Consider the following 27,572-nt stretch of genomic DNA (forward strand, 5'->3'; position numbering starts at 1 on the left):
AAGTCGCAGGTCATGTAAGATATTCAAAACCAAAATCAATTTTCAAGATAACTGAGCAGGCAGTTTCTTCCCACAGCATTGGAATATCAGGTGATATAAAGCTCATGGGAGTGTATTTGGATTTCATAAAGAATATCATCTTTCCTCACAGACCTTCTTTATTACTAGTGCTAGTAGCAGGCTCTGATGTGCCACACCATCTAAAAGGGATTTACTGTTTTATTTTGTGCAGGGCGAAGGTTCCAGATGTGAATATAGCTTCATTGACACTGCAGCTTTTTTTATATATATAATATATATACATATATTTTTTATTTTTTTTTATTTTTTTGTGGGTGTGTGTTATTAGTTCTGTCAGTTAGTGACAAGGATGTTACTCTAGGTGATTATACAAGAAGGTGAGCTCGTTCCGTAATCTCAGAAAGCAGCATTTCCAGCTCCTGATGTTGATGTTGAACAAGCAGAGAAGCACAGCAAGCTTTGTTTTGTTCAGATGCTTGCCTGGCAAACTTCTTATCCTATATATGATCCAGCAGGGTTTGTGCAAACTTAGACAGATCCTGTATATTTTTGAAACAAGGGGAAGTAGTGAAGTGCTCTAGCAACTCTGTTCTGACCTTTCTTCTCAATCTATTTATTTAATTTCTTCGTACAACTAAATTTTGTAGGTCATGCAATATTTTGTTCCTGATGTTTTTTATCCAGCACAGGCTGTCCTGCCTTCTTATCTTGCTACCTGAATTCCAGTCCATTTTTGAGGCCCTCCTCTGGCTGGTTTGTTTTCTCAGCAGTGTTCCTTTCCAATCTGTATTTCCAGCCCTAGTGTATAAAAAGGAATTGAGTAAACTCTCCTTTCAGTGCTTGCTCATTTGCAAAGGTAATCCACTTTGCCTGAGACATGCTTGCTTTTGCTTAGCATATGATTAAATTTGACTCCAATATCTTGCCTGAGATCAATTGCTCAGTGTAGCTTTTTTTAAATTTTTTTTTATTTTTTATTTGTATTATTATTGTTCCTTTCTTCCCCTAACCGTCTTGGGGATTTTTGTTGTTGATTTTCCTCTGGCTTCATATCACTCATGCACTACCAAAGTAAACGTGACATTCAAGTAGGATAAGGTTATCAGTTTCAGGTTGTACTGTACTGGACACATGCTACTTTATTCTCCTCCTGTCAGCAAATTAAGCAATCTGTACTCATGCAAGACAATACAATAAACTAAAGAGAAGAATGGTGTGCCTTTTTGTGTTTGTGTTAATAAAAACCTTTTCATTGGTGATGCAGTGGTTAGATTTTTATTATTTTTTTTTTGTAAGGAGAATCTGTTTCAATTTAGTGTTGAATACTGCTGAGCTGATACGTGTTCTTGCACAGCCTTCTCGCAGCTCTCACTAGCAGTTCTGTACTGGTCATGACTCTAAGACCATAAACTCTATGTTTGGCCAGTCTTTTGAATGTGTGAATATTAGTTATTTTCAACAAGAATGTTTAATCTCAATTTTGATTAGTACAAATGCCTCACAAATATTGATGTACAATACTTTTAAATCTTTATTTAATTAAATTTGTTCTACTCAGTAAATGAAACCTACTTTATTTCACTGGATGTATTGTCTGTAAATCCATGCTGTCTGGCATTAATTTAATAACTGTTTTTGCTTATATATCAATTGAATCCCCTGAAAATACTTTCTTGGTCTGGATGTCAAATTACAAATGGCCTTGAAGTTACATGGGCTTTTTTTTTTTTTTTTTTTTTTTTTAATGCCTTTGGAATTAAAGGTCTTATCTTTCCTGCATTGGTATCTTTTTATCTCTTTCCCCAAAGTATTTATGCTATGATTCACTGAGTGTGAAGTGGTACCTCACCTTACTGTCATGGGAATTGTTCCAGTAGCAGTACGGAAACTTGTGAGAATGCAGTAGTAAATATTAACAAAAGCATTTTATTTCTTGATAGAATACATGACAAGTTTCCTCTTTTCAGCTGTCACTTCTTCAGGCAGGTACTATACTGTTCTAGGCAGTATTGTATAAGTAGACAAAGAAGCAAGGCTTGCAGGAAGAAGTAATTTAATTTGGTTTTGCTCTTCTTTTCCAGTTAAATTGGTGGATATTGAGCATATCTGCTGCCTTTTAAAAACGTACTCTCACAAATGTGTTCAAAAGATCATTTCTTATTTTTCAGTAGTGTTGGATTATCTGATACAAGAAACTTCTTCTAATGACAAGTCTATCTTCTTGTACAATGCAGACATTCTTTCTTCTCTCTATAGCTCATCCATAGCTTTAGCAACACTTTAATAACAAGCAAGCTCTGAGTTAGATCTGGATCTGACCAAATCTTATTTATAACATTCTGAGACTGAATCTCTTCAAATTCAAATGTTAGATACAAAGTTCTCTACTTGCCCCTCTGGTACCCCTATTTATGTTGTTCAGTGTCATTCAACAGTTACTGTATGCAAGATTTTTAAACATCCTGGTTTTGTTTCCAAAACAAACTGAGAACGTTTTGCAAATGTAGTCTTTGGGCTCATAATTTTATACTATGTTTATAAATGTGATTTTGCAGACTTGTTTTGTTAACACAGATATGACTATACTGTATTTGTGGCGGCTGTTAGAACAACCAGCCCCTGCTTCATCATGTTCTAGGAACTTCTGGATTCTGAAAAATACGGACATTGCTTGTGTTTTCTGGCTTGGGGTAGGCTTCTACAGGATAAACTTGGGTCTGAGCAGCCTTTACTCAGAGCTGGAACCTGAAGGCCAGACTCTGGTTTCCATGGACCCTAAATCTTTGACCTTGCTCAACCATTTTGTCCTCAGACTTAACACTGAAGGTGTCGGGCTTATGATTTAACTTCATCAGACATCTAATTTAACTTGCTCAGACTGATGGTTGGGTAAACGTATGTAGAGAAGCAGACCCTTTTACTTGGCTTCCAAAATTGATTTCTTCAATAGTATGGGAAATACAGATCAGTTACAAAGGGGAAAACATCCTGAGTTCCTACCTCTCTATTCTTTCTCACAGTGGACCCCAGCAGGGGTCCACATTTATTTAGGGAGGTTGTCTTTGCGGTGTTAGGATTTATTTTGTGCTGGTGGGGATGGCTCTGTAATTTTTTATTTTTAATCCACTTCTGAATTTCTGTCACGTGACCCCCTAAACAGTCCCAGGATGTGACCTAAAATTCTGAACAGTGGATTGTGCTGCCACAGTAGTTCTTTTCCTCGCTTTGGCTGTGTCTTTCTTTTCCACTAGCTGCCAGAAAGTCTAATTGCTCATTTGCAAGCTCACTTAAGTGAAGTAACTTCAAAAATTACTTGGGATCAAGGAGTATCTTAGTGTCCTGGTTTCAGCTAGGACAAAGTTGACTTTTTTTTTTTTCTTTATAGTGTCTGGTATGATTATATGTTTTGGCTTTAGGATAAAAAGCATATTGATTACATGCTGATGATTTTGTTGTTGCTGAGCAGTGCTGTACAGAGCCAAGGATGTTTCAGTTGCTCAGCTTCTCACATTGCTCTCCTAGTGAGGGGGGCTGGGAGGGCACAGGGAGCTGGGATGGGACAGAAGTGGGACAGCTGATCTAAATTGTCCGAAATGGGTATTCCATGCTACAGGACATGATGCAAAACAAAAACAAAAGCCTTGAAAAATGGGGGAGAGTTGGCTGCTCTATGACTAGTGAGGAATTGGTATGCAGGTATATTTTTTTTAATTATCCCCTGTCCCATTGAGCGGTGAAGCAAATGCATAGCTACCTGCCAAGTTAAACTAAAACACTTTGGAAATTGAAATTATTGTCAAATATTCTTTTTCTGTGCTGGAACAAAGCTCATCTAGATGCAGATATTGCAATTGCAGAAAACAGCAATAGTTAACTTGGAGAGAGATAAAGGGTTCATATCTTTGAATGCTTCTCAGTGTCTTTTTCTTTTGCCAGCATGGCACTTTGTCAGCTCTATTTTCTTCAGTGCTAAAATTCTCAGTGTTAAAGATTTTGCCTTCTGATATAGCTTAAGGAAATCTTTGAAGTAAGGTGCATTAGCATATAAGCTCTGGCTCTCTTTGGTTACACATGGGTCAGGATAATAAATGTTTGTTCAGGTGCCCTGTTCTAGCAATGGAGTGTTTTCTGTCTTGTCACACTGCATTAACTATTGTGCCATATTTTTGTTAAAATACTTGTCAAATTTTTCAGACCTGGGCTTATATTTTTTTGGTTTCTGATCCCCTAAGTTATAAATCTTGCAAGTTATTTTGATGTTGCCTGCTTTGAGTCAGAATGAAAGAGTTCCTTGTGTGTATATGAATGTCTGCCTCCTTTGGGGGACTCCTCTCTGACTGTCAGATAAACTGGAAACAGATCAATCATCTGTCACTTATGGTGTCAGATGTAGTGAGCTTTTATCTCTTAGAGATTCAGTTTAAAATGCTTGTTCCTGCTACATGACAAGCATCTGTGTTTGGGAGCTGGTGTCTACAGTCATGCTTTTTTAGGGTAGCCTGTATATTGAGGTAGATAATTGAAAATATTTAGCCTGGATTTAAGGAAAATGATTTTTATAGTAATGGTGGTGAAGCACTAGAGCAGGTTGCCCAGAGGGTGGTGGATGCCACATCACTGGAGACGCTCAAGGTCAGGCTGGATGGGACTCTGAGTACATGATGGAGCTGTGGGTGCTTCTGTTCCTTGTCTTGGGAAGCTAGAGTAAATATCTTTAAAGGTCCCTTCCAACTGAAACGATTCTATGACTTAATGTTGCTTGTACTTGGGCAGTGATTCTGAAAATCTCTAAATATTGCTAATTTACTACATGTTGGTGAGTTGTGCAGTTGCTCTGCATGTTATAAACTTGTTATGAAGAAAAAAACTGGGGATTAATTATACATATGTAAGCCATTCTCCAGGACTCTGTCTATGAAAAAAAAATATAGATACATAGAGATATGTATTTTTGAAAAACAGAACACATTTAGAAAAGGTGGAATGTATGGTAACTTTTTTTTTTTTTTTTTTTTTTTTGTAAACAGGGAATGATTCTGTATGCAAACAGAATATTTAAAAGTACATTTTGTTATGTACTTCTTCTTCTGGGGACAGATTATGTTGTTTTCCTATACTGATTTCTTTTCCTGTGGCTTAAGATGGAGTTTACTTTGGCTTTTGAATGAAATTCAGCTGTCTACAAAAATAACCCAAGAATAGTCCACAAAAGGAGTTGCTCTATCGGATATGTCCACATATCAGAGAGATTCTAACGTTTGCTTTTCCTGGTTCTGCTGCATTTAAGCTCTCATTTGCAACATTGAATTAATGTAGGAGTTTGAAATCAATTATGAAAGAAGTGGATGACAGATTGCTTTGGCTGTAAAGCTGCATACTTATATTTTTGGCAGTAGGAAAAAAGGGCTGATTAGGAGAATCTATTTCCTGTATGTTTAAATATAAACCAGATACTCAGTCATGAAAAAAAGTCATTCACTATTTTCCAAAGACTCCCCCCCCCCCCCCCCCCCCCCAGTGTGAAATGGTAGTTTGAATGAAAAATTGATCAAGAAAAGGCAATTGTACTAATTCTTTTCTTCCTTTGTGGATTCAGATTGTTTCTGGCTTTAAACAGACAATTCCCAAATGTCTGTGCTAGTGGTTTTAAAGTTTCATAGCAAAAGTGAGAATATAATTACTATAAGCGAGTATCAGAAAGATTTTAGTTCAAGCAGTGTTTTCTGACACTCCCATTTTCACATCATTTTTTAGGAGTGAAAGTCTGATCTATTATAGTAGATGACGTGAATCCCTACCTGTTGATGATTCTACTTTCTTATGGCCTTCTCTTTGAATATTTATGTTGCCATTCATGTTTGGATATGAGGTCAGATTTTCTCCAAGTTTAGCATCTGAAGATTTCTATTTGGTCCTCTTCTTCTCTTAGCAGGTTCAGAACTGCTGCTGGTTTTTTGTTCTGTTTTATTTTTATTCCTGAGCTGCTTGAGTGGCATGGCTCTGAACAGCAATAGGATCTTAGGAAGTCAGGGTGATTGATTGATTCCGGGTAATAACTGAATATGCAGTTACAGTCACATTCAGCAACTTCTGTTGTGCCATTGAATTAAATAATGGGGTTTTGTATGACATGATAGGGAAAGTGTAATATGCACAGGCCTGGTTATCTAGAGAATCTCTGCTTTCTAAGAAGGTTTCATGAAGCAGAAGCAACTTTATGTTCCTGGTGGTTCTACAGCCCAGCTGGCATCCAGGAACAGAAGAAATGGAAGAGCTGAAGGTGCTGTGCTTGATGAATGTGTGCAGGGCTACTGTTTTCATCCCAACGCATGCTTCTGCAATGCTTTTCAGAGTGGGTCCTGCCTTCCCTTCTCTCTAGAAATAACTAATGCTCTGTGCTACTGGTAACAGTTCCAGGAATTTATAGAGCTTCTGCTGAATGAAGAAGACTTGAAGCATCTTCAGTCCTGGCCCTTGAGTCCTGTGTGAATCCTTTCTTGAGACAGATGTAGCCCTCTTCCACCTAGGAGGAGTTATAATGGAGTGTCTTGTATCTAAGAATAATATATGAGGGGAACATTGAATGGCAGCATCCCACAGAAGTCACAGGAACAGCAAATGAAGGACCTATCTTGTCCATTCTAACCTACTTACCTGGCTTCCTGTGGTTTAACATAAAGTATGGAGGATAGAAGCTTTTTTTCATTACATTGGTGTTTGCTGTATGAATTGTGACTTGAGGATGCAAACTTTAAGGCAAACAATGATACATGGTTGAGTTTGGAACTGCTCATATTACAGTTATGTGGCTGCTGAACCTTCTTCAAATGCAGGCTTGATGTTTCCTTTTAAAGAATTTTTCAGGGCTCTGTACGCATCATATCTTACTCAGCTTACTGTCTTGGCTCTTAGAAAGGGCTTTGAGCACAATGCCAGGGCCCCCAAGGCACAACTTATGCCTCCTGTGGGTGGGCTGGGTGAATCTGATGCTTATTGCCTACACACAGACCCTATGAGCGCCCCTGGATGGGGCTCAGCACCTCTCATGGATGACTGTGTCTGGAATAATGTGCTCAGAACATTTATTTCATTGGTTTGAAATCAAGGTGAAGGCTGCAGCTGGAGTGGTTTTCAGGGTGGGGCAAGCTGTTTGCCTGTGTGGGTGGTACTTCTGCACTGCAACGTTAGCATCCCCAAGTGCAGAAACCTCTGACCATCATGACGTGGTACAGTCTTTTGAGGGAAGTGTGTCCTACTTAAATGTGAACAGACTTCTTGTTCAGGGACTGTATGGGCAGATAATGCAACTTGATCAGTTTTTTGTTGCCTACATAGTCATGGGTACTTCAGGGCACATGGATGAAATGAGTGTGCCATGCTTCAGACTCTCATGTATTTTTCACTTTAATCACAATTAAAGGATTCACCAGCATCTGAAGGAGACACTTAATGCACAGTATGGCTGGTGTTTTTAGTGTTGACAGTCTGAATAATAGATGTTTCTATTCTGGAGACTAAGTTTTACAATATAAGGGGTATAAAGCTAAATGGAATAAAAAGACAGCATATTTTTTCATCAATGAACACAGAGTTAAAATCAACTGCTTATAAACTCCACTCATGGATTGGGTCAATGAAGATACAAATTCAAGCATTTAATATAATAATAAAACATTCTGCTTCTTTATTTTTAAAGGAACAAAACACCCTAGAGATTATGTACAGTCAATAAACACTTGAAAGAGCCTCCTAATATAGAGGCTTTGTATTCTGTTGAACTTCAGGTGGGAAGATGAAAAGCCTCAGATAGACAGGAGACGGAGTAAACAAGCTGCTCTAGCTAAAACCGAATTGGTAGGGCAGAACTGAAAAGACATTGTTGAGGTAATATTTTTTTTTTTCTATGTAGCTAGTTAACAAAAAAAATTACAGTTTTGTTCATGTCCACCACCTGCCAGTGCTGTAGTTCTGTTCTGTAAGATTTTTTTATATTTCTCTATATTGATGCAATTGATGTATACAAGGAGGAAAACCCAGAAAATAAAGGTCATTGTTATAAAAGGAAAAGGTAAGTGTAAATATAAGGCTGGAACATAAGTGAATCTTTCCATTACAAGAAAAAGCCAGTTTGGACTCAGCAATTTGCTTTAGACCATCAAATTGACTTATTACATGAAGGCTATGAGAAATATTAACCAACAGCTTGGTTGAATTATTATTGTTTATCATGTTGACTCATCTATCTCAGTGATACACCACATCAAATCAATGACAGAAAGTGGCCTGATTCCTTTGACATGATTGCTTTATGATGCAGTACACTGCCTGGATAGCTTGATGTTTCCGCTAATGGGAAAGAGAAGAAGGAGTAGAGGAGCAAAGAGGAATAGAAGAATGAGCTTACCATGAATTTTACCTCTCCTTGAAAGGCTCTCCTGTCCTTTACTAACTAGTCACCTTTCTGCACTGCATGATAGGACTGACCATCTCCTTGGCCTGTTCCTTGATCCTGATTACACTTGCACTTGTGGCAGCATTTATTCCTGCTGCAAGATCACTTCAGGCAGAGTAGCTGTGCTGCTCCTGCTGTGGAGCACTGGCTGCCAAGCCTGTGAAGCAGGAGTGCCTTCCTCTGGGTTTAACAGGAATGCAAAGCTCTGGATGGTTTCCAGAAAGTGTGATCTCACTCTCAGTGACAAGGTTTATCTGTTTATTTGAATCAGTTTGTATAGGTTTCCTTTTTGTAACTATTTTTGATGAGAAAGACTTGAAATTTCACATTCACTGCCAGATTTGTTCAGATTCCATGATGAAGGTAATCTGTAGGTTTTGATAGTGGTGGAAATTTATGGAAACAAAAAAATGATGCAGTTGTATACGTCAGTCGATTCAATCAAGTCCATCTTGTGAAAAATTATCACCAAGTTAGCTAAACAGTTTAATTTTTTTATGAAAGCTTTATGATTATGTGAATGTCTTGTGGTGTTTTTTTTGTTTGTTTGGTTTTTTTTGTTTGGTTGGTTTTTTGTTTGTTTTTAGGCATTTCACTTTTACAGTGCTTTATTTCATAGAATCACCAAGGTTGGAAAAGACCTAAAAGATCATCCAGTCCAACTGTTCACCTATTACCAATAGCTCCCACTAAACCATGTCCCTCAACACAACATCCAGTCGTTCCTTGAACACCCCCAGGGTTGGTGACTCACTGTGCAGTCCATTCCAGTGCCTGACCACCCTTTCTGAGAAGTAATACTTTCTAATGTCCAGCTTGAATCTCCCCTGCTGTATCTTGAAACCATTCCCTCTGGTCCTATCACTAATGACATGAGAGAAGAGGCCAACACCCAGCTCACTACAACCTCCCTTCAGGAAGTTATAGAGAGCAATGAGGTCTTCCCTGAGCCTCCTCCTCTCCAGGCTGAACATTCTGAGCTCAAGCTTATTTGGTTGCTCTGTCAATAAGAGCAGCACTGCCTGCTCTAAAAATGTACATCTGAAAATTTGGGTCTATTTGTATCTGAAAATTTGGATCTCTACCTTCTAAAAATTCGTTTCTGAATTGAAAATTTGAACAGCTGAATATCACAGTATTATATTGGTTGTACGTGGATAAGATACTTTCTTGGGGAGGCAGAGAGGTTTTGATTTGGTAGAGGCCCTGAGAGGGAACTTGCATACAATTATTTTCTCTTCCCTTGAAATTAATCCTTGCCTCAGATATTGAAAGACAATTTTGCATTATGCAGGCTCTGTAGGACAGAGTGCAAACCTTTTATTTCCATAGCAGAACAGTTTCTCAGCCTGTTCATGCTGGAACATCAAATGAAGAACATGCTCGTGCCAGCTGGGATGGGAGGCATCTGCTGCTGCTTGGGGTTGTGTTTCAGTTGACAGGTGGAAGTCAGGATGGCAGGGAGAAAGTCTTTGATGCAGTATTTAACATGTGCCCTTTTCCTAAAGGGGGAAGATCAAACAACAGGAAGCAGCTTCCTTGATTCTAAAATGAAACCTGGCTTCTCAGCTTGCATTCTGTGCAAAAATGTGCCTCTCTTTTTTTTGGAGTGGTAACAAACTGATGATTTCCCTGCTGTCCATTGCAGTCCATGTTGATTTTGCTTCTCTATGAGAGCATCACATAGGAAATGGAATTGGGTACAAGCCAGCTCCTGGTCTCCGAGGTACACCTGTACTTTCACAGAGGGGAGAGAGTGAAAGCCTCCTATCCCTCCTGTGTAGTTTATGCCTTGTCTTTGTTTCATGCTAGAAAAGTAAATCCTGGAGTTGGGAAACCTGGCCACAGACCAGAGTCTCTTGCATATTTCTTTTATTGTCCCTGTGAGCGATGTGCTTCGAGACCTTGGCAGCTCCCATTATGCATGTAAACCAGATCACACCAGGTGGCCCAAGAACTGCAGTGTTTTCTTGAACAAACCAGTCAGAGAGAGCAGAAAAGTGGCTTACTCCTTGCACCAGATTTGAGCTGTGACTTTCGTTGTCTCAGTAAACATCAGAAAAAAAGTCTGTTTAAATGGTTCCCTATTTAACTGGGTGGCTGGTAAAACATCAGCCTTGGAAGGAGTTGTGATTGCTCACATTCAAGCCTCATCTAAGTTATTGAGAAGGTAGGTATTGAAAAATAAGGATTTGGGGGTTGGGACTAGATGCATTCCATGGTTCTCTCACTTCTACTACTCTGGTATCGTTCACTTCATCTGAAATGTAGATGTTTTCTGTTGTCTTTTGGCATATTCTCTATACTGTAGATCTAAAGAGTAATTTAGTGATAAAAAGAGACAAGAGATAATACAAAGTATGTAGACTAAAATCAAACATTACATGTGGAACCATACTTTTTGTGGTATTTCTTGTGACTCAGAAAACTGAAAGTGATGGAGAATATAGGAATCATATTGTGTTTGTGTGGATGTGGATGACCTAAGATTTGCAGTTGCTTGGTGTTGTGAATGTAGGCTTCTGTTCAAGCTTGGTTATAGCAGCACAGTCTTTCTGTTTTAAAGGCAGGCATATCATATTTTGGTTTGGAGTTCTGTAATGCAGCATGTATATATAATATTTTCAGAACAAAATAAGGTTCTGCACTTTCATTTTTTTAATAAAAGCTATGTTAATTAGCCTGAACCATCTTGTTGAAATGTATTCAAGGTCAGCACTGCATGCTGAGTTGCTGGTGTAACTGTATTACTTTTCCTGTTAAGGCTTGCTTGATTTTAATGGAGAGAGTGCAGCCACCTGGCAGTGACACACTGCATACTGGTTACTTCTGCTTCTGAATGTCAGGGAATCATACAGCAGCTGCTGGCAAGCAATCACTTGGCATGTTATAGTGTTCATGCTCTTGCTAGTAGCTTGATCACAAAATCTTTGTCATTCAGGACAATGTAAGTAGGCATATCATGGAAACTGAAATGAATCAAACCACAAAAGTAATTATTAAATTGTTTGCCTATGCGACTAATGTAATGCTTGTAATTATGCAGAATGTAGTATTGGTTATGTATGTTTGTAATAAGCTAATGTAAAATGAAAAAGAATCTCTGTGTTTTAATGTTATACCACATGTTTGATCTATTTCCATAGACATGGGAAATCATACTGCATGGGGTGTGTTCCCCTCTTGCACGAAGGACAGAGCAAATAAGTTGTTCCTCTTTCACTTATGTAAATAGTAGACGGGAAAAGACTGGAAATATTTTTATGCCTGTAAGCTAGACTTCAACTAAGACAAGTGCTGTTATGTGTCATCTCTTAATTTATGTGGGTAACAAACTCAAGGGTGAGATGACCCAGATCTGATTGCGATCTTGTACCAGAGTAAAGCAGATGGACAGCAGCAGCTCTGTGTGCAGCCACTGAACTGGTGTCAGCCTGAGATCGGGATCGGAAACATTTACATATTTGAGATAAGAAGGTGAAACCTTATATTTCGTGTTTCTTGTTTTGAAAGAACTGTGAAGGAAACCATATCTTAGCTGGGTTTCTACCTCTCATTTTCCTACCATCTTTCTTGTACTGTGAATTATGAAAAAAAGCAAGTTGGAACATTAGAGTATAAGTTATCTGATAATTCAGAAAATGAACTTTATCTGAACAGTACCTCTGCTACTGAAGGCATACAGCTAGGTCTCTAGTAAGTATATGGTAGAGCATCTTTGGTCTTTCGACAAAGAAAGAGATATTAAGAAGTGAGCTCTGTCAGCATCTGGAATCAGCACTTCTTGTTTCCTCTGTGTTTGGGGCAGACAAATGTACTAATTTGGTGATGAATTTTTAGCACTCTTGAACTGTGGGGAAATAAATGTGAAGTTTGCATGTCCTTATTATTTAAGGTTAAATTAAAAAAAGAAAAAGAAAAGAAAAGAAAAAGAAGAGAGGGATTTGCAATATCATAGGTTTTGTTTTGAGACTCTGGATGTGTTATGAACATTTGGCTCATGGAAATCTTTGTGTAGAAAATTATATCCTAAACAAAACAAGGGTCTTAGCCTTCGCACAGTTGCTGTCGGTGTCCACAACCTAAAGTCATGAAGTATGAGATTTTCTTATGAAACCGAAGGTACTGTCCGAATGCAGATGAAGATTCAAACAAATTAGTTAGCTAAAGTAAATAATAAAATACAGCTGGGATGTGTAAGGCAAGATTGCAGTGCAAAAGCATATTAGAATTATGCAGCCTTTTAAAGGAAAGTAACATAATGCAGGGGCATGACAACAGGAAAGTAGACCCGTGTGAGTGGCTGTCCTCTGAGTTCCTTTCATACCTGCTCATACCTATGGGGCAGAGATCTTCTATCTGAAAACAAAGCTTGGACAAAGTGCAAATCCTTCATTTCCTGAAATCTCCTTGTTTAGGCTAACAAACATGCAGGTCAGTGTGGAGGTTATGGAACTGAAACTGAACACCATCTCCTTTTTCTTGGTCAATGACGTGTAATTTGAGTCTTCTGCTTGTGTATCCTGCTTGGAGAACTGTCACTGTAAACAAAGACTGGGCACTGGTTCCTGGAGATACTGAGTGTAAAATGCTTTTGCTGCTTATGTTCAGCTCAGAGCTATGCTGTTGAGGGAGACTTAATGTGTTATTTAAGGTGTGGTTAGAGGCAACTTGTGCTGTCACTATGTAGCTAACTTGAAGGAAAAATAATTGAAGGAATGAAATTTGAGGTCTGCAAATGTTTAGTATCTTATAACACCTCTTCTTGGGCTGGCAATAAGTGAATCTCTTTAGAAAATCAAGTCAGCAAAGAGTCTTCAGTGAAAGATAACAGTAAAGTTTTACATAAGACTGGCCCAAAATACAGATTAAGGAGCAATATGTATAATTGCTGGTGATACTTAGTGATGTTGTCAGATGTGTATGAGATTAAATTTGTATTTCCTGCCTTGCCTGGGAGATGCAGCATACAAATATGTATGCTGTTTTGTCTTGAATATCTTCACTGTGTCTCTGCAGGTTTTTAGCTAAGGAAAAACGAGTGGATAGAAACTGGTGCTAATAGTGTTTTGTTTAGCTACATTTCAGGATGCTAATTAATAATTAGGCTTTACTGATTATTCTCTAGGATGTAATTAGATCTATATTTTAAGCAAACATTTTTACTTGTTTTTACTAATGTGTTTGTTAGATGGGAATTGAGTGCATCTGGGCCCAATCATGTACCTCTTCCCCAAGTGCATAATTCAATTGATTGGGTTGTTTAGTAACAAGAAATAGGATGTTAGCGGGATCTTAATTATTTAATCTACCCACAACATAGTCATTATGAGTAATATGTAGAGGTAGATCAAAGCTTACATCTGCGTTTGAACAGAAATGCTGGAAAAGGAAAGAGGTGCTTCTTGTTAGTGACTCAATATGTGATATTGTGCAATTCCTGCTGAAGAATTGCTGCTTGGCATAAGTCATGTGTAAAAGACATGCCAACAACAACAAAAAATAGCTGTCAGTTTTCTCGTATGATTAAATTACAATGCTTATGTTAAAAGTTTACTGTAATTAACATATCCTTCCATTCTATTATAGGTTACATCCATTTTAGTAAGACTACAAGACAAAGATTTGTTGAAAATTGAGATCTTCAGGTAAGCACAACTAATTTTCTAACAAACATGGACTTTAGAAAGAAAAATATTGCCAGCATTAACTGAACACAAAGGGTAGTAGATACTGTTTGTGATCTACACTTTGGAAAGCTGAAGAAATGTCACTTGAGATGCAGGCTGTAGTAAACAGGCTACTTGAAAAAGATACAGATATACGCTTTTTGATGGTTTTACTATTTTGGATGCTTGGTACCTAGCATGTCTTTTGAGGAAGGAATGGTCAAGAATTGTCTTTGAATAGAAAAATGTGAGTGAGCTGAGAAGGTGGCTCGTGAGCAGCTCTCTGATACCAGGTTTTAGCAGAATGACTGGTGCAGATTGCTTGTTGTAGTCTCTCTCTTATGTTTTGGGGAGCATTGGTACACTTGAACTTCATGTTCAGGTACCGTTCTTAGTCCCTTAGGGATTACTGCTAAGTAATAGCAAGTCCAGTACCTGAAGTTGTCCTTGTTTGACTGATCTCTCCCCTGGGATAAACAAGCAGTAGCTCTGCAGAGTGAAAAATCAGCAGCTCTTTGTTTATGCAATCTGTTAAAATGCCTGTTTTGTGCATAAGAATTTGGGCATTTTCAAGACGACTGTTGAAAGATTAAATGATTTTTTCATTATGGTAACAGTCCCAATTTGCTGGAGATGGCTGTGTAAAGGCATATACTCACAGCTGACATAAAACATAAGTCTTTTTACTTTCTCGCATAATGAGGTAGGGATTGTGCATATTTTTACTAATAATACAGACTAGTACAATGCAAGTGAGCAGTTTGTGTATTTCTGAGTAAGAGAAAAACCCACTAGTACGAATAGCCATTTGCAAAACATATGAAGTTAGTGTTTAATTTTAAAACTTTCAATGCAGCATTCCAAGGGAATTAAAACTTTCTGAGCTGCTTGATCTGCAGAACCTTTGCCATCCTTTCTGCTTATACTGTTTATAAACATATTTCTCATCTTAAAGCTTGTAAACACAATGCAGAAAGTTGTTGAAGTTGGATAATTAAGTCTTTTCATACATAGATAACTCTTCTTGACCCTATAATATTCTGTTACCTTGCTGAAGTATCATAAAGAGCCTGAAATAGAAAAATTGTGTTGATACTCCTTTGGGCTTGCATTCTTGGAACATATCCTAGAGCAATTTCATGACTTAATTTACATTTGGTGTTGGGGAATTTATAAGGCTCTGGTGCTTTGTTACTTGTGCCTAGGTTTTGAAAGGAAAAGAATGAATGTCTGTTAAGTTTGAAATAAAATTGAAGCCTTTTCTTATAAAAATGGATGTATTACTATTGAGGTGCCAGTAAGTTCGTGGAGGTATTAAGAACAGTAGAAGCTATCTGCTATCATTCAAAGCTTACAAGCAATAGGAATTGAGGGCAATTTTTTTCAATTTTAATCTGCACTTTAATAGAATAAAAGAATAGAATAGTTGTAGAAAATTTTTAAGACCGCTGAAAGTAATCCATTACTTGTCTGTTTTTTCCTTAATCTTTGTCTTGTCTTGGCTGTGGAAAATTACATATATATATATATTTTGTTAGATATTCAAGTAGGTTTTAAACTGATTTTTAGAAATAGTACCTTTTACAAAAGACTTTTAAATGCAGCTCATTTTAAATCCTTTTAAGGTTAATGATTTATTTACGCTGTGTTGTTGTAAGATAACAAATGCTGATCCTACTTCTTCATTATTCTTCTTTGTTTTTTGTCTGCTTGAAGAAAAGAATACATAAATAGTAATACTGATTTAATTTCATGAGCATGTGCATTGCATCTGATTGTACATCTTTGTAGGTGTAAATGCCTTTACTGCTTCACAGTGAGGGCCTTCTGAAGGTCGTTGAGTTATTGTGTTTAAAATACTTCTCCAGAACGAGTAGTTTTCTTTGACATCTTGCATTATACGTTAAGCCATTTCAGTCATTATAGAAAGAAAATACAATAGTAAGTTGAATGTAGGAAAAACTGTGTGTGGGTCCATACTTGTTTTGCGTAGTTCTTTGTAACATTGCTTACTTTCAGATTTTTTTTTTTTAATTTTTATTTATTTATTTATTTATTTATTTTGCATTAGGCTTGCAGTTGATATGGTAGTTTTGAAAAGGTATACGCTCTACTATAAAATTGTCTTCAAAATGCTGTAGAAGATTGTCCAGTCTTTGACAATAGCATTATAACAATTTATTGTTTACAACTGAAATCAAGCTGACATTTTAAAGACATTTTGAACTCCTTTCTGTTGCAGAGGTTGAAGTAACTCTAATGTGCTGTGTGGCTGCTGTCTGTCATTGCTTTGCAAATATAGGAACTGTTGTACTTCAAAGGCTGTATATAAATATTTCACTTTATACCTGCACGAAGTCTTGTTTCTTTTTTCCTGTCATTTATTGTCAACTTTCACAGTAATAATAGGTCTGGTCTTTCCATGCATTGTACATCTGAAAAAACCATTTTAGCTATTTTTTTTTTTTTTTTCCCCTTTGAGAAGGTTTTAAGCTTAATCACAGTATTCCACAGGTATTTCTTTCATGGAGAGAATAAATTATATAATAACTATTAATGATCATGTTAAACCTAATAACTTCAACAGCTGGAATGATTTTCTGCTATTATTTCACATGGAACCAATACAGCTGAGATAAGGTATGCCTGGTTCATTTTATTCCTTATGAGTCATCAGCAGAACCGAATATCCACTCCCAGCCCAGCAAGCAGCCAGTATTGTGGAATCACCTTGGCAATGCTCAGAAAAATGTTGCTCCACAGCCTGGGCTTGAAACCACCCTGATTCTTGAGCTGACTTTTAGTGGGTCCTCAGAGAGTTGTCTTAAAGGAGAAAAAGCACCTGAATTCTATTTGTTTTGGGTAGGAAAGACTGGGGAGGTTATGGAGGAAGGAGGAGAAGGTCACTGCCTTGTGGATGAGCTTTGTAAACTGGTGTCACAGGCAGGGGTGTGTGTGTGTGTGGAGGTGGGAAGTGGTATTCCAAGAGAAATGGGGGGTGAGAAAAGGACTGTAGGGGAAGAACTGGGAGAGGGGAGGAGGGCAGTACCTTTGGCAACCTGCCAGTGCCACTCAGATGTTGTATAAAAATGCTTCTTGTTTACTGGGAGAATTCTTCTGGTCTGCTGAGAATAAATGAGTGAATGTTGCTTGAGTGCCAGACCCCATGAAACATCTCAGTCACGTTGGCTCGGAAGGATCATATTCTCCACAGTTCCCTCCAGCTCAGGATTCTTTTAGAGACTCCTTCAATCCTTTTGGCAGATTCAATTTGCATTGCGCTCTGGGGAGTTAATTAATTTCCTATTGGCCCAGACTACAAACCCCTGTACTAAGTGTTGGTGTGTTGTGTTGCATATCGGTGTTGATAAATCTTATTTTGGCATGTTTGATGTACGGCATGTTTGATGTGTAGGAAGTTATATCCAAGTGGTGTGTGCTTGCTGAATAAGTGGCACTCGAATGTGAAAGCTACTTTAGTAACAGAGTGAATAAGCTTGCTCTGTTATAAAATGTTTATAAAAGCATTTTTTATCAGATGTATTGTTTAGTATTGTGGTTTAAAATTAGAGTTATTGAAATTTGAAATCCAGATTTGGGCTGACATCATAACGTGTGACCTTCGGTAGCAAAGAAAACTAAAGACATGAGACAAGGGCATAAATTGCTGAATAGTTTATAAACTTGCCCTGGATGTTCATCTTAAATATTAACACTATTTTATTACAATAATAGTTATTTATGGATACTATGGGTGCCTGAGATAAGGCGTTCAAACTCATCTTACCTTTGTCTCAAATCTTTTGAACTTTCATTTAAATACATAGATCTACTTACATACATAACCTAAGGCTTTTAACAGGTCTGGAAATGTGAGCAAAGCAGTAGGGGTCTGATTTGGCAGCTAGACTTGTCAACTCTGAAATTTGTATGTAGGCAGTTGCAGGAGAAAGTGTTAAATGATCTAAGCATGAATGTATCTGTAAAGTTATCTTCTTTTATTATTAGCAATTTGAATTTTTGTTTGCTGGCAATCCTCATGAAGAAATCTTGAAATCTGGTAGACAGCAATCCTGCAGAGATGGCTGGTGTGGTCTTCAATATAGTTCAATAGAATGTAATGTCTTATGACAAGGGCTGTAATCAAACTTCTTCTCAGATGATTCAGTAGTTATCACTCTAAGCCAATTTGCAGCTACACTTATTTTTAGAGTCTCAAGGTATTTTCCTTAATTTTGTTTGCTTGCAGCTGGCATTCTATAATTGACAGTATAAGGTACAAGATTTGATAGTTCAAAATCAGAATGTCTTGCACTTCTTTTAACGTTTACTCAATCTTAAATCTAGAATGCTTACTTCTAAGATGTATTCACTTTGCATGAGGCCTTGTTGGTGTATTTCAGAATATTCAAGATTTGAAGTCGTATGTAGTTGACTTCGTTGTAGTTTAGTAAAACAGGAAGGGAAGTGGGACCACTGCTTTCCACATGGTTCACAGCTACTGTGTTCACATCTTGAACAATACAGCTCTTGCTCTCACTGCCATCCCAGAAAACAAGTTAAAACTTTGCTTGTGGTATTTGTGTCTGTTGTATTTTGGTCTGTGTATATCTATTGTGACTTTAAAAGATTAAATGTGATCAGTCTTGCTGTATTTTTCTAGCATCAGAATATGCTAAAGTGAGCTTGAATGTTTAAAAAAAGAAAAGTGGGGTCAAAATATGATCTTGCATTAGTAGAAATACATGCATTTTGTGCCAAGTGCCATTGCATAATGTTACAAGCCAAAGAGACTTGTGGTTTGTTATATTGACCCCAGTCCCTCTGAATGAAATCTCAGAATGGGGTAAAGGTGTCTGTCAAGTAAGGGCATGCTTTAATTTACTAAAAGGCAGATGAACAAGAGAAGAAGAAGAAAAAGGAAGGGAAGAAAAGGAAGCTAAAGGAAGTCACCACTGCAGATCCCATGATGTCCTGAGGGTTCATCCTCTGTCTCTTTCTAGGGCGGTTGAGGACGTGGTGGGGTGAGCACTGCCAGCTGTGAAGTTTGCAATGCCTTTCATATGATGGTCCCCTTCAGCTGGGCCAGGAGGTGTTGCCAGGCAGAGTGTGCCTGGCATTGCATGCTGTGCATGTGTTGCACTGTCTGTGGTGGTTAGGGAGGGACCAGGGTCCACTGTAAGCAAATTGGCTGACTCTTTGCTGCTTCTTTGCTCTTGTGCGCAACATTTGTTTGTTCTGCAACTTTCACGAGAGTGTTACTGTATGTTGTGGTGGTTGTTCTGATTCCTTCACAGGATTAGATTTTTTTTCACTAGTCACCAGTTAGCTGTGAGCCTGTCTCTTAACCAATGGGAAAGAGAGGAAGAATTAACAATGTTATAGTTCCATATATTGTTGCAGAGTCTGAGCCAGAAAGAAACCTGTCACTTAATTCCCACACAGGTTTGGCAAATGTTTTCAGGACACCATCAGAAAATCTTTTCTAGTGATATTATCAGGGAAGAAAGTGTAGCTTATCAGAATGGGGCAACATATAGTTGTTGAGACAGCCAGATAACTAGCAAACTTATCTGCTTTCCACCATAAACCTTTTTTCTATTTAATATACTCCAAAGAAAAGAAAACATAATGTTTGAGGAAACCTTGTGCTGTGTGGGTTGAGGAGAGGCATGCAAGCAAGTTGCAGCAAGATGTGCAAAATTGCCGTGGCTCAGAAGTAGCACCACACAGAAGGATGGCCTAAATTTAGTGATCAGACAAACTGAGGCCTGGGTTGTGCATCTTCTAACTGCGTGTTTTAATTCCCTACTTAAGAACAATATATCACCCCTATCCCCATGCCCCTACTCCCACAAAATAATAATAATAATTTTAAAAAATCACTTTTTGTCTCCTTTGTCAATGGGAGAGTTCCTGTGCAGCTTAAGCATGTGATTTTGCAATAGATTTAAATACTTTTATAGGTGAAAATGAGGTTATTTGACAGTGAGCTGACTGTAGCTTTTGTATTTTGCTTTATTGGGTAGTTCCAGTGGTAAACTTAATTTACTGAAGGAAAGCTACATAATAACTTAGTTGCCTGTTCTGAATGATATTCTTTTAAAGAACTCCACTCATTGCTTGTTTTTATTTTAATGTAAGGTGCATGGTGCAACTTGTATATGCATATTGTCTGAAGGATTTGAATGGCCTGCCTGTCTGCTTCATTTTAATAGATTCCAGCCTTTTTCCATGACATCATTATTATAACAGCCTTCCTAGCAAATATGAACAGCTGCTGTGTATTTTTTTCTGTTTTATATTAAAGCAGTAACAGCTTTTCCATTCTCTACCAATGACAGCAATAGGCTTGTCTGATGTAGAACAAAATGAAAAAAGTCGAAGTAAGGATCTGTGATGCTGTTAACAGGCCAGTAATGTAACAGGTCCCCATGTATGAATTGTTTCATAATGCAATAAGGGGTTACTTATGCTGCTGCCATACTGGTCAAAGGTTGGTCACATTTCCTTCTGCCTCTCCTCTGACCCAAACTGTGCATCATTAAAGTTGATAAAAACAGTGTTGTACTCAGCTTCCTGGCCCAGAAGGCAATTTGTGTGAAGTATGTTAATGTAGGCTTTTTTTTCCCTAGTATCTTTCTTATGCAGACTGCTTGTGAAGGTTTTAAAATTCTTGTCAATTCTTATAGTTCAGGTCAAGGAGACTTACTTCACTGGTTTTTTGTGCATCTGGAACGTGCTTCTCTTTCTGCTTCTGCCTAAATAGAACTCCTCAGGTTGGAAAAGACCTTACAGATCATAGAGTCCAACTACAACCTGACCAAATTACCTTAATAACAGCCTGCACACCACATCCAAACAGTTTTTAAACACATCCAGGGATGGTGACTCAACCACCTCCATGGGGAGCCTATTCCAGTGCTTAACCACCCTTTCTGTGAAAGAAGTGATATCCAACCTAAATTTGCCTTGGTGAAACTTGATGCCTTTCTTGGCCACCTGGGCACGCTGCTGGCTCATATTCAGCTGACTGTCCGTCAGTATACCATAGTTCCTTTCCATCAGGCAGCTGTCCAGTCACTCCTCCCCAATCTTGTAGGGTTGCTTTGTGACCAAAATGAAGGACATAACACTTGGCCCTATTGAAATTCATACAGTTTGCCCTGGCCCATTGATCCAGTCTATCCAGGTCCCTCTGTTGTGCCCTTCTTCCCTCTGGCAGATCAATACTCTCTCCCACTCTGGTGTCATCTGCAAACTTGCTGATAGTGTACTCAATCCCCTCAACAAGGTCATTAATGAAGATGTTAAATAGAAGCACCCCCAGTACTTCTCTCTGGGGTACACTGCTCATGACCAGCTGCCAACTGGATTTAATTTAATTCTATTGACTACAGTGGAGTTCAGTTATGCCATAGAGGCCATTTTATAGAGAGGCTGTAGTACTCAATAAAACTAGGTGCTTGTTACTATTTTTGTTATGCCTAATTTCCTATTGCTCCTAAATAAAGGTGTCAGAGCATGTAGACACTCCTATTGTTATATTGCATTTTGTCTGGGATGCCTAGACTGGAGTCTTGGTATCTTGTTGGTGATGTGCACAAACTGAATTTGGGTCACAGTGTTCCAGTAAGCAATATCTGCATTTGATGTGACAAAAACAGCAAGTATATCCCAAACATCCCCTAGATGTGTCTCTAGATAGAGATCTGCAGCACTACACAGGGCAGCAAGATGCTTGTTGATCAACTAGCTCACATCTCACCTAGATCTTCTGCCTGGAGTAAGGAGACAACACTGGCAATTGCTGTTCAGTGCCCAGTGGCCTGACTGGGGCATGACCTGGCTCACAGACCTGCCAAGCCTTGTAGAGTAACATGGCTATGGAAAGACAGTCAGTCAATACTGTTATCTTAGCTGTCTTTTGCAGTGCTTTCTTTGTGTGGAAGAAAATCCAGCAGCTTAGTGCCTGTTTTGTCTCTGTGATGCAGAGAGATTGCTTGTACACCAGGTAGGTGGTTGTGAGCCAGCTGAAGATACTAAGAGAAAATCAATGCTAACCTTGCAACGTGAAGTTAGATAAGGACTATATTGTTCCTGTCTGTGGTATTCATCAAATGATGCTCATTTTGTGGCTGCATATAGAGAAATAATTTCATAAAAGAAATAGCTAATGTCTTCTGGGGATTATCAGTTACAGTACAGTTCTTGTTTATCTAGGAGGAACCTTACAAAAGAGTGCCTGACTTTTTTACAAACATGTCCTAAAGCAGATTCAAAAGCTAATATTCAATATAGCAATACATATGGAAATTACCTTCTGATTTGGTAATCACAGAAAGCCTAATTCAGCAAGTGAAATATGAGGTGGCCATCTACCAAAAAGAAGAATGTTCTTTTGAACATTTGATGCTCTGTTGTATCCACTGACTAATATTTGGTGTCCATTACTATGGCTTTCATGCCAAACAATACTTTGGGTAAGAGGATGCTTTAAAAACATTCCTATTTGTGGTCAGGCCACATCGGCTGGGATGGTATGATTAAAACAAATCCAGTTTCATTCCAAATGTAAGTGACTTATGAAGGCTCTTTTTCTCATTATGTTCTTTTTAAAATTGGAAGAACTGGAAAAAAATAAAAATATAAATAAATCTGATGTCTAGTAGAAAAAAGTCTGTTGATTTTCACAGTTTTTAAACAGATAATTAGAAAGCAAATGAAGAAACACCATGTTATACAGAACATATTTTCTGATAATAGTTCTTATTATTCTTCTGTGAGGAAGTATCTCTTGTCATTGTCATTAGACTAAACTTAATGAATATGCAGAAATTTGCAGTCACTTACCTGTACTAAGTGCAGAAATGAATTTCTTCCCTTTCTTCAACCCCATATTACTTGTGAAAGTTTTGCTTTCTGGCCTTGCACTTATGGTCAGTTTAGCTTGTATGTGGTGTACCACAAGCTTTTGAACTATTTCTTATCAGTAAATAGACTTCTTTACAGAACTGCTTTTTCATCCCCCTCTCAAACAGTTTCAGAGAGCAATTGTTATTTGCATAAATATAGATTTTAATAGATTTTGAATACATGTTAGAAGTAAATATTAGCCAGCTTACAGGAATTTTTCTTTAAAAAGTAATTTATGTAGATACTCTTTGTTTTTAAAAATGCAAATCTTCAGGCATCTTCCAGTGATTATTCATTTTACCTTGGAAAAGCATTATGCAATAGTTATAACTATAAAATGTAATTCACTGTCTTTTTTTCCAATTGAGATTTTTCTTAGGGGGGTTAAATTGAAATGGCTTTGCTAATGAAAGCATGTTTGAGTGAGAGGAGGTGGCAGTGAGTTGTTTTGGATTCGGCGTATTCTATAAATAAATGCTACTAAATTGCATGCTAAATATTGTTTTTCCCATGTTACAGTACAGGTGTCTTTCAGTTAGATTTGTGCTAAAGCTAATGATGGTTATGAAAAGAAAAAATATATTTTAGTTAGCCAAATGTACATTTTCAGTTATTTATGCACATCCTATTTACATTCCCTGAGCTCAAAGCACGTCAATCAACTTTTTTCACCTGTCAGAAGCATTCAGAATATCAAAATCTGTGGGCCTATCCTGTTTTACATCATTTGAAAAGCTTTGTTTCTGTGAGCATTTCTCTGCTACGTAAGCATCTTCCACGTGATGAATTCTTTAGGGTGTAGATCATGTGTTGGAGTACCACTTGCCAAGTTCAGTACTTCTCAGTCCGTCAGTGTTGCCATAATATAGGGGAAAATGTGTGGATGAAAAGTTTTTTTATCTCATTAGTCCTATTAAATCTTCTAGTGAGATCGATTCAATAATGCTTTGTAGTCAGTTGTTGCCTTTAAAACCAGTAGCCTGTTCTCTGTGAAGCAAGCTGATGCCTGTTAAACAAAAAGCTGAACAGAAGTCAATACTGCAAGCCATGATTACAACAAAAAGTCATAGTATCTCTGTGGTAGCCTTAGTGTTCAGAGACTATTAAGCAGGACAGGGTTTATTGGGAAAGATAATATCTTTTAATAGGCAAATCAATCTAGCTAGGAAAAAAAACTACAGACTTTCAGGCAACCAAACCGTTATTCAGGTTTGTGGAAGAAAGACTTTCTGTACCCAAAAGCTTGTCTGTTTTCCAACTTTATCAGTTGTTCTAAGGAAATACATTGTTTCTTCCTGACTGAGACATCATTCCTTTCGGCACTGCTATTAGGGAAGCCAACTGCTGCATGAGCATGATGCTTGGTTGAATTTCTTATGCTGTCATTCTGCTTGTGCTCTACCTGCCCTGCACTTCTCAGACATTGGGTCCTCCCTTTGAACAGAAAAGGAGAAAGTGTTCCTGTGCAAAGATGACTATTCATACCGATAACATTCAGCAGAGAGTTAATGGCTTTCCTCTGCTTTGAAATTTGCACAAAAAGGAAATTCTGCCCTTTGTGGGGTCTGTTTCCTCCTCACTGCTTTTGAGATCCCTATTTCCTGTTAGTTCTAATCTTGCTTGCATGGCCAGCCCATGTGCTGGAAGGCTTACAGAAGGAGAAATCATTCCCTGATCATCCCCTCACTTTTTAATGGGTCTGATGTGTGATGTGCCACATTACTCCCCCAAAGGCTGCTCAAAAGACTCTTGCCTGGTTTTAGAAAGTGCCCACCAGACACAAAATAGAAGACAAAAATATTTGGTATCTTGATGGAAGGTGAGTCTAAAGGGGTCTGCTGTAACATGAAAAACAAAAGGAGCAGTGTTTCCTTATGCACCAAACATCTTGGAGTCAAATGCGGAAAATGTTTATAGTGTTGTATAGTTTTATTGCTACAGACTGAGGGAAAACAGCTTTTTCAGTGACTTTCTGGGGCTATACTTTGTACTGGTGGGCTATCAGATAGTGAATAGAGGAATACCCTCTCTTTGCTTTAGGGTGGTAGTGGAGAGTCTGTAGTAGTACTCAGTTTTCTTGTGCAGTATATGAGGATAAATGCTGGTTTTGGATTCAGTGAGGTTTCAGATTCACAGGGATGAGTTTGGCTGCTGTACCCAAGGGCATGATCCCCCGTAGGTGCACTGGAAGCAGTACGTGTGGGACTGTGGCCTTTCTATTCCCCCAGTCCCATATAAACCTGCTTATTGGGATTTAGTGCTTATCTGCTGTTCTTGAGTGATGTTTTAGCTGGTGCTTCTTTGGCATGGCAGGCAGTACCACATGCAGAGTGGTTACTGTTTTCTGGACCATGTGTGTTAACTGTAGTTCTTGTATCTTTTTTTAGTAGGAATGGCCTCATTTGGAAAAATAAATGTTATTAAAATGAAAAAACTCAGTCAAAACTCAGAAACGATTGTGCTCCCAGCCTGTTGTAGAATGAGGTGTGACTGAGCTGTCCTGTCTCCTCAAGGAGCTGGACTAGGATGTGAGGCAGAGGCCAGGGCCCGAAAAATGTATCCTGTGCCTTTGTGCCAGGGCAAGCATACTTGAGGTGCTGTGCTCCCTTTTGTGTTTGGAGGCACTGATTAAGGAGGACTTGGATTTAAACATGCAGACGTCTGTATGTTAGGTAGACTGAAAAATAAGTGTGGGAAGGAAGTTGTGAAGAAACAAAAGGTTATAATGCATTTTCTCAGATACCTTTTCTGTGGTGTGTCATATGTCCATTACTTTTTGGTATCCAGAAGAAAAAAATGTTCTTTGTTTGATCTCAGTTGTTGTGAACTGGTCCACATTTTCCTTCAGATCCCTAAATATCCTTAAGAATTTTAACTTAACGTCTGTCAACTCTGACCATCTAACAGATGCTGATATGCTGAGTCCTTCTATACACATATGTGCTTTGAATCCCATCCTACCCTGGTCCTGGAATCAGTTTGGTTGTGCTATCATCAGACTGGGATGAACAGAAAAGGAATATGCTTCTTACTATCAGCCTCTAAGTAGAAAGTTGAAAGTAGCCTCATACTTTACCACATTGTAACAAAGGAACCTTACCATGCATGTTGTAGCAAAGAAGGTAGAAGCTTCCCTCTCTGCTTTGAGTTCTGCTGTAGTGGGAGCAATTGTGTTCTTACTGCTGTTCACTGTCCCCACAGGCAGGCAGCCTGACTGTGATGCAGTCAGTGCACCTTGCCTGGTTCTTAGTAGTTGCTGTGATCAGCCATAGCATAGTTCTCTGCAGCTGAAGAGGTATCAAAAATTGTTTGCAAACATGAGAATCCAGCTGCAATGTTTATTTCCCCATTCATGGTTAGGAGATCGTTTTGCAGCCAAAATAAAGCTTAAAATGCAGAGACCTATCCACACACTCCACTTGACAAATGCCAAAAGTTTTGCTTTCAAGCCTTGATTTAAGAACATGTGTTAAAACACAGGCAGTGGAGAAGAAAAACAGTGTACATGTAGTGTGAATTACTGGTTGGTAGCTGGAATACAGATGGAATAAAATAGTTTACTTGGAAGGGGCCAACAAATATCATGAAATCCAACTGCCTGAATACTTTAGGGCTAATCAAAAGATAAAGTATATTATTTACATATACAGAGACAACCAAAAACACAAGGTGCAAATAATTGGCAGATATGGCTGAGAAAAGCCAAGTAGGGAGACAAAAGAAAGTAGAGGAAAAGACCAAATAAGGAGGCCACTGTTACTATCACAGTCTGTAATGTGTAAGGACAGTGTATGTGGGACAAATCACTGCTATCCAAATCTCTATTGAAAAAGTAATGAGACACACACAGCTACCACCATGAAAGCTTAATGTGGAAGGTCTGCTGTAAATTATGCTTCAGTGTAATGTGCACAGAGACTCTGAATATTGGAACTTGTGCCTCCCTGAGTATAATTTGAGGTACACGTGGTAGTAATTCAAAAACACTCTATTGCCTTGATTTCTAATGTATGCATCTTGTAGTCTCATTGAATTTTGCCGAGTCTATGATACTAATAATAAATAATGTCTTTTCCTTTTTATCTTTTTTCTGTTTTTTAGGAGGAGATAGAAGTGCTGCTTTTGCCTAATGTCAGTTCAGTGAGTCATGTATTATCTAATCAGTGGCATTTTCTGGGGGTTTGCAACCTTCTAGTTTAAGTATCTGATATTTATCTGTTAGACTCTATCATTCCTTCATTGAAAGAGAACAAAGTAACCCCAAACACCTTCCTATCACTAGCTGTTATGACTAAAAATATTTATCTGTCCCAGAGCTCATGGTTACAAAGTGTAAGGTGTTGTGTTTATTTATTTTTATGTTGTCTTACATTTGAACAAAAAAAGTACAATATTTTTCTAGATGATGTGGTTGAATTGCATGTAATTTTTAGGATGTTCTCTTCAAATTTTGCTTATTTGTAGCTTATCTTTGTGCAACCTTTCTTTTAGGTTAATGAAGAATTGAAGAAATG

At 38.1% G+C, this 27,572-nt stretch overlaps 1 protein-coding gene across 3 annotated transcripts in view; it reads left to right on the plus strand.

Annotated features, from left to right (window-relative positions):
- Positions 1-27,572, plus strand: part of BMPR1B (bone morphogenetic protein receptor type 1B) — a 183,804-nt gene that overhangs the window by 28,188 nt on the left and 128,044 nt on the right. For all 3 annotated transcript variants that reach the window (XR_004306886.1, XM_032443976.1, XM_015862014.1), the window contains one exon: positions 14,063-14,121. Coding sequence is in view for 1 of the 3 variants with exons in the window: in XM_032443976.1 (XP_032299867.1) it covers positions 14,063-14,121 (59 nt within the window). In the remaining 2 variants the exon portion in view is untranslated. Of the gene's footprint in view, positions 1-14,062; positions 14,122-27,572 lie in introns of those variants that run through there.

Source organism: Coturnix japonica, chromosome 4 (assembly GCF_001577835.2).
Source record: "Coturnix japonica isolate 7356 chromosome 4, Coturnix japonica 2.1, whole genome shotgun sequence".
Classification (NCBI taxonomy): domain Eukaryota; kingdom Metazoa; phylum Chordata; class Aves; order Galliformes; family Phasianidae; genus Coturnix; species Coturnix japonica.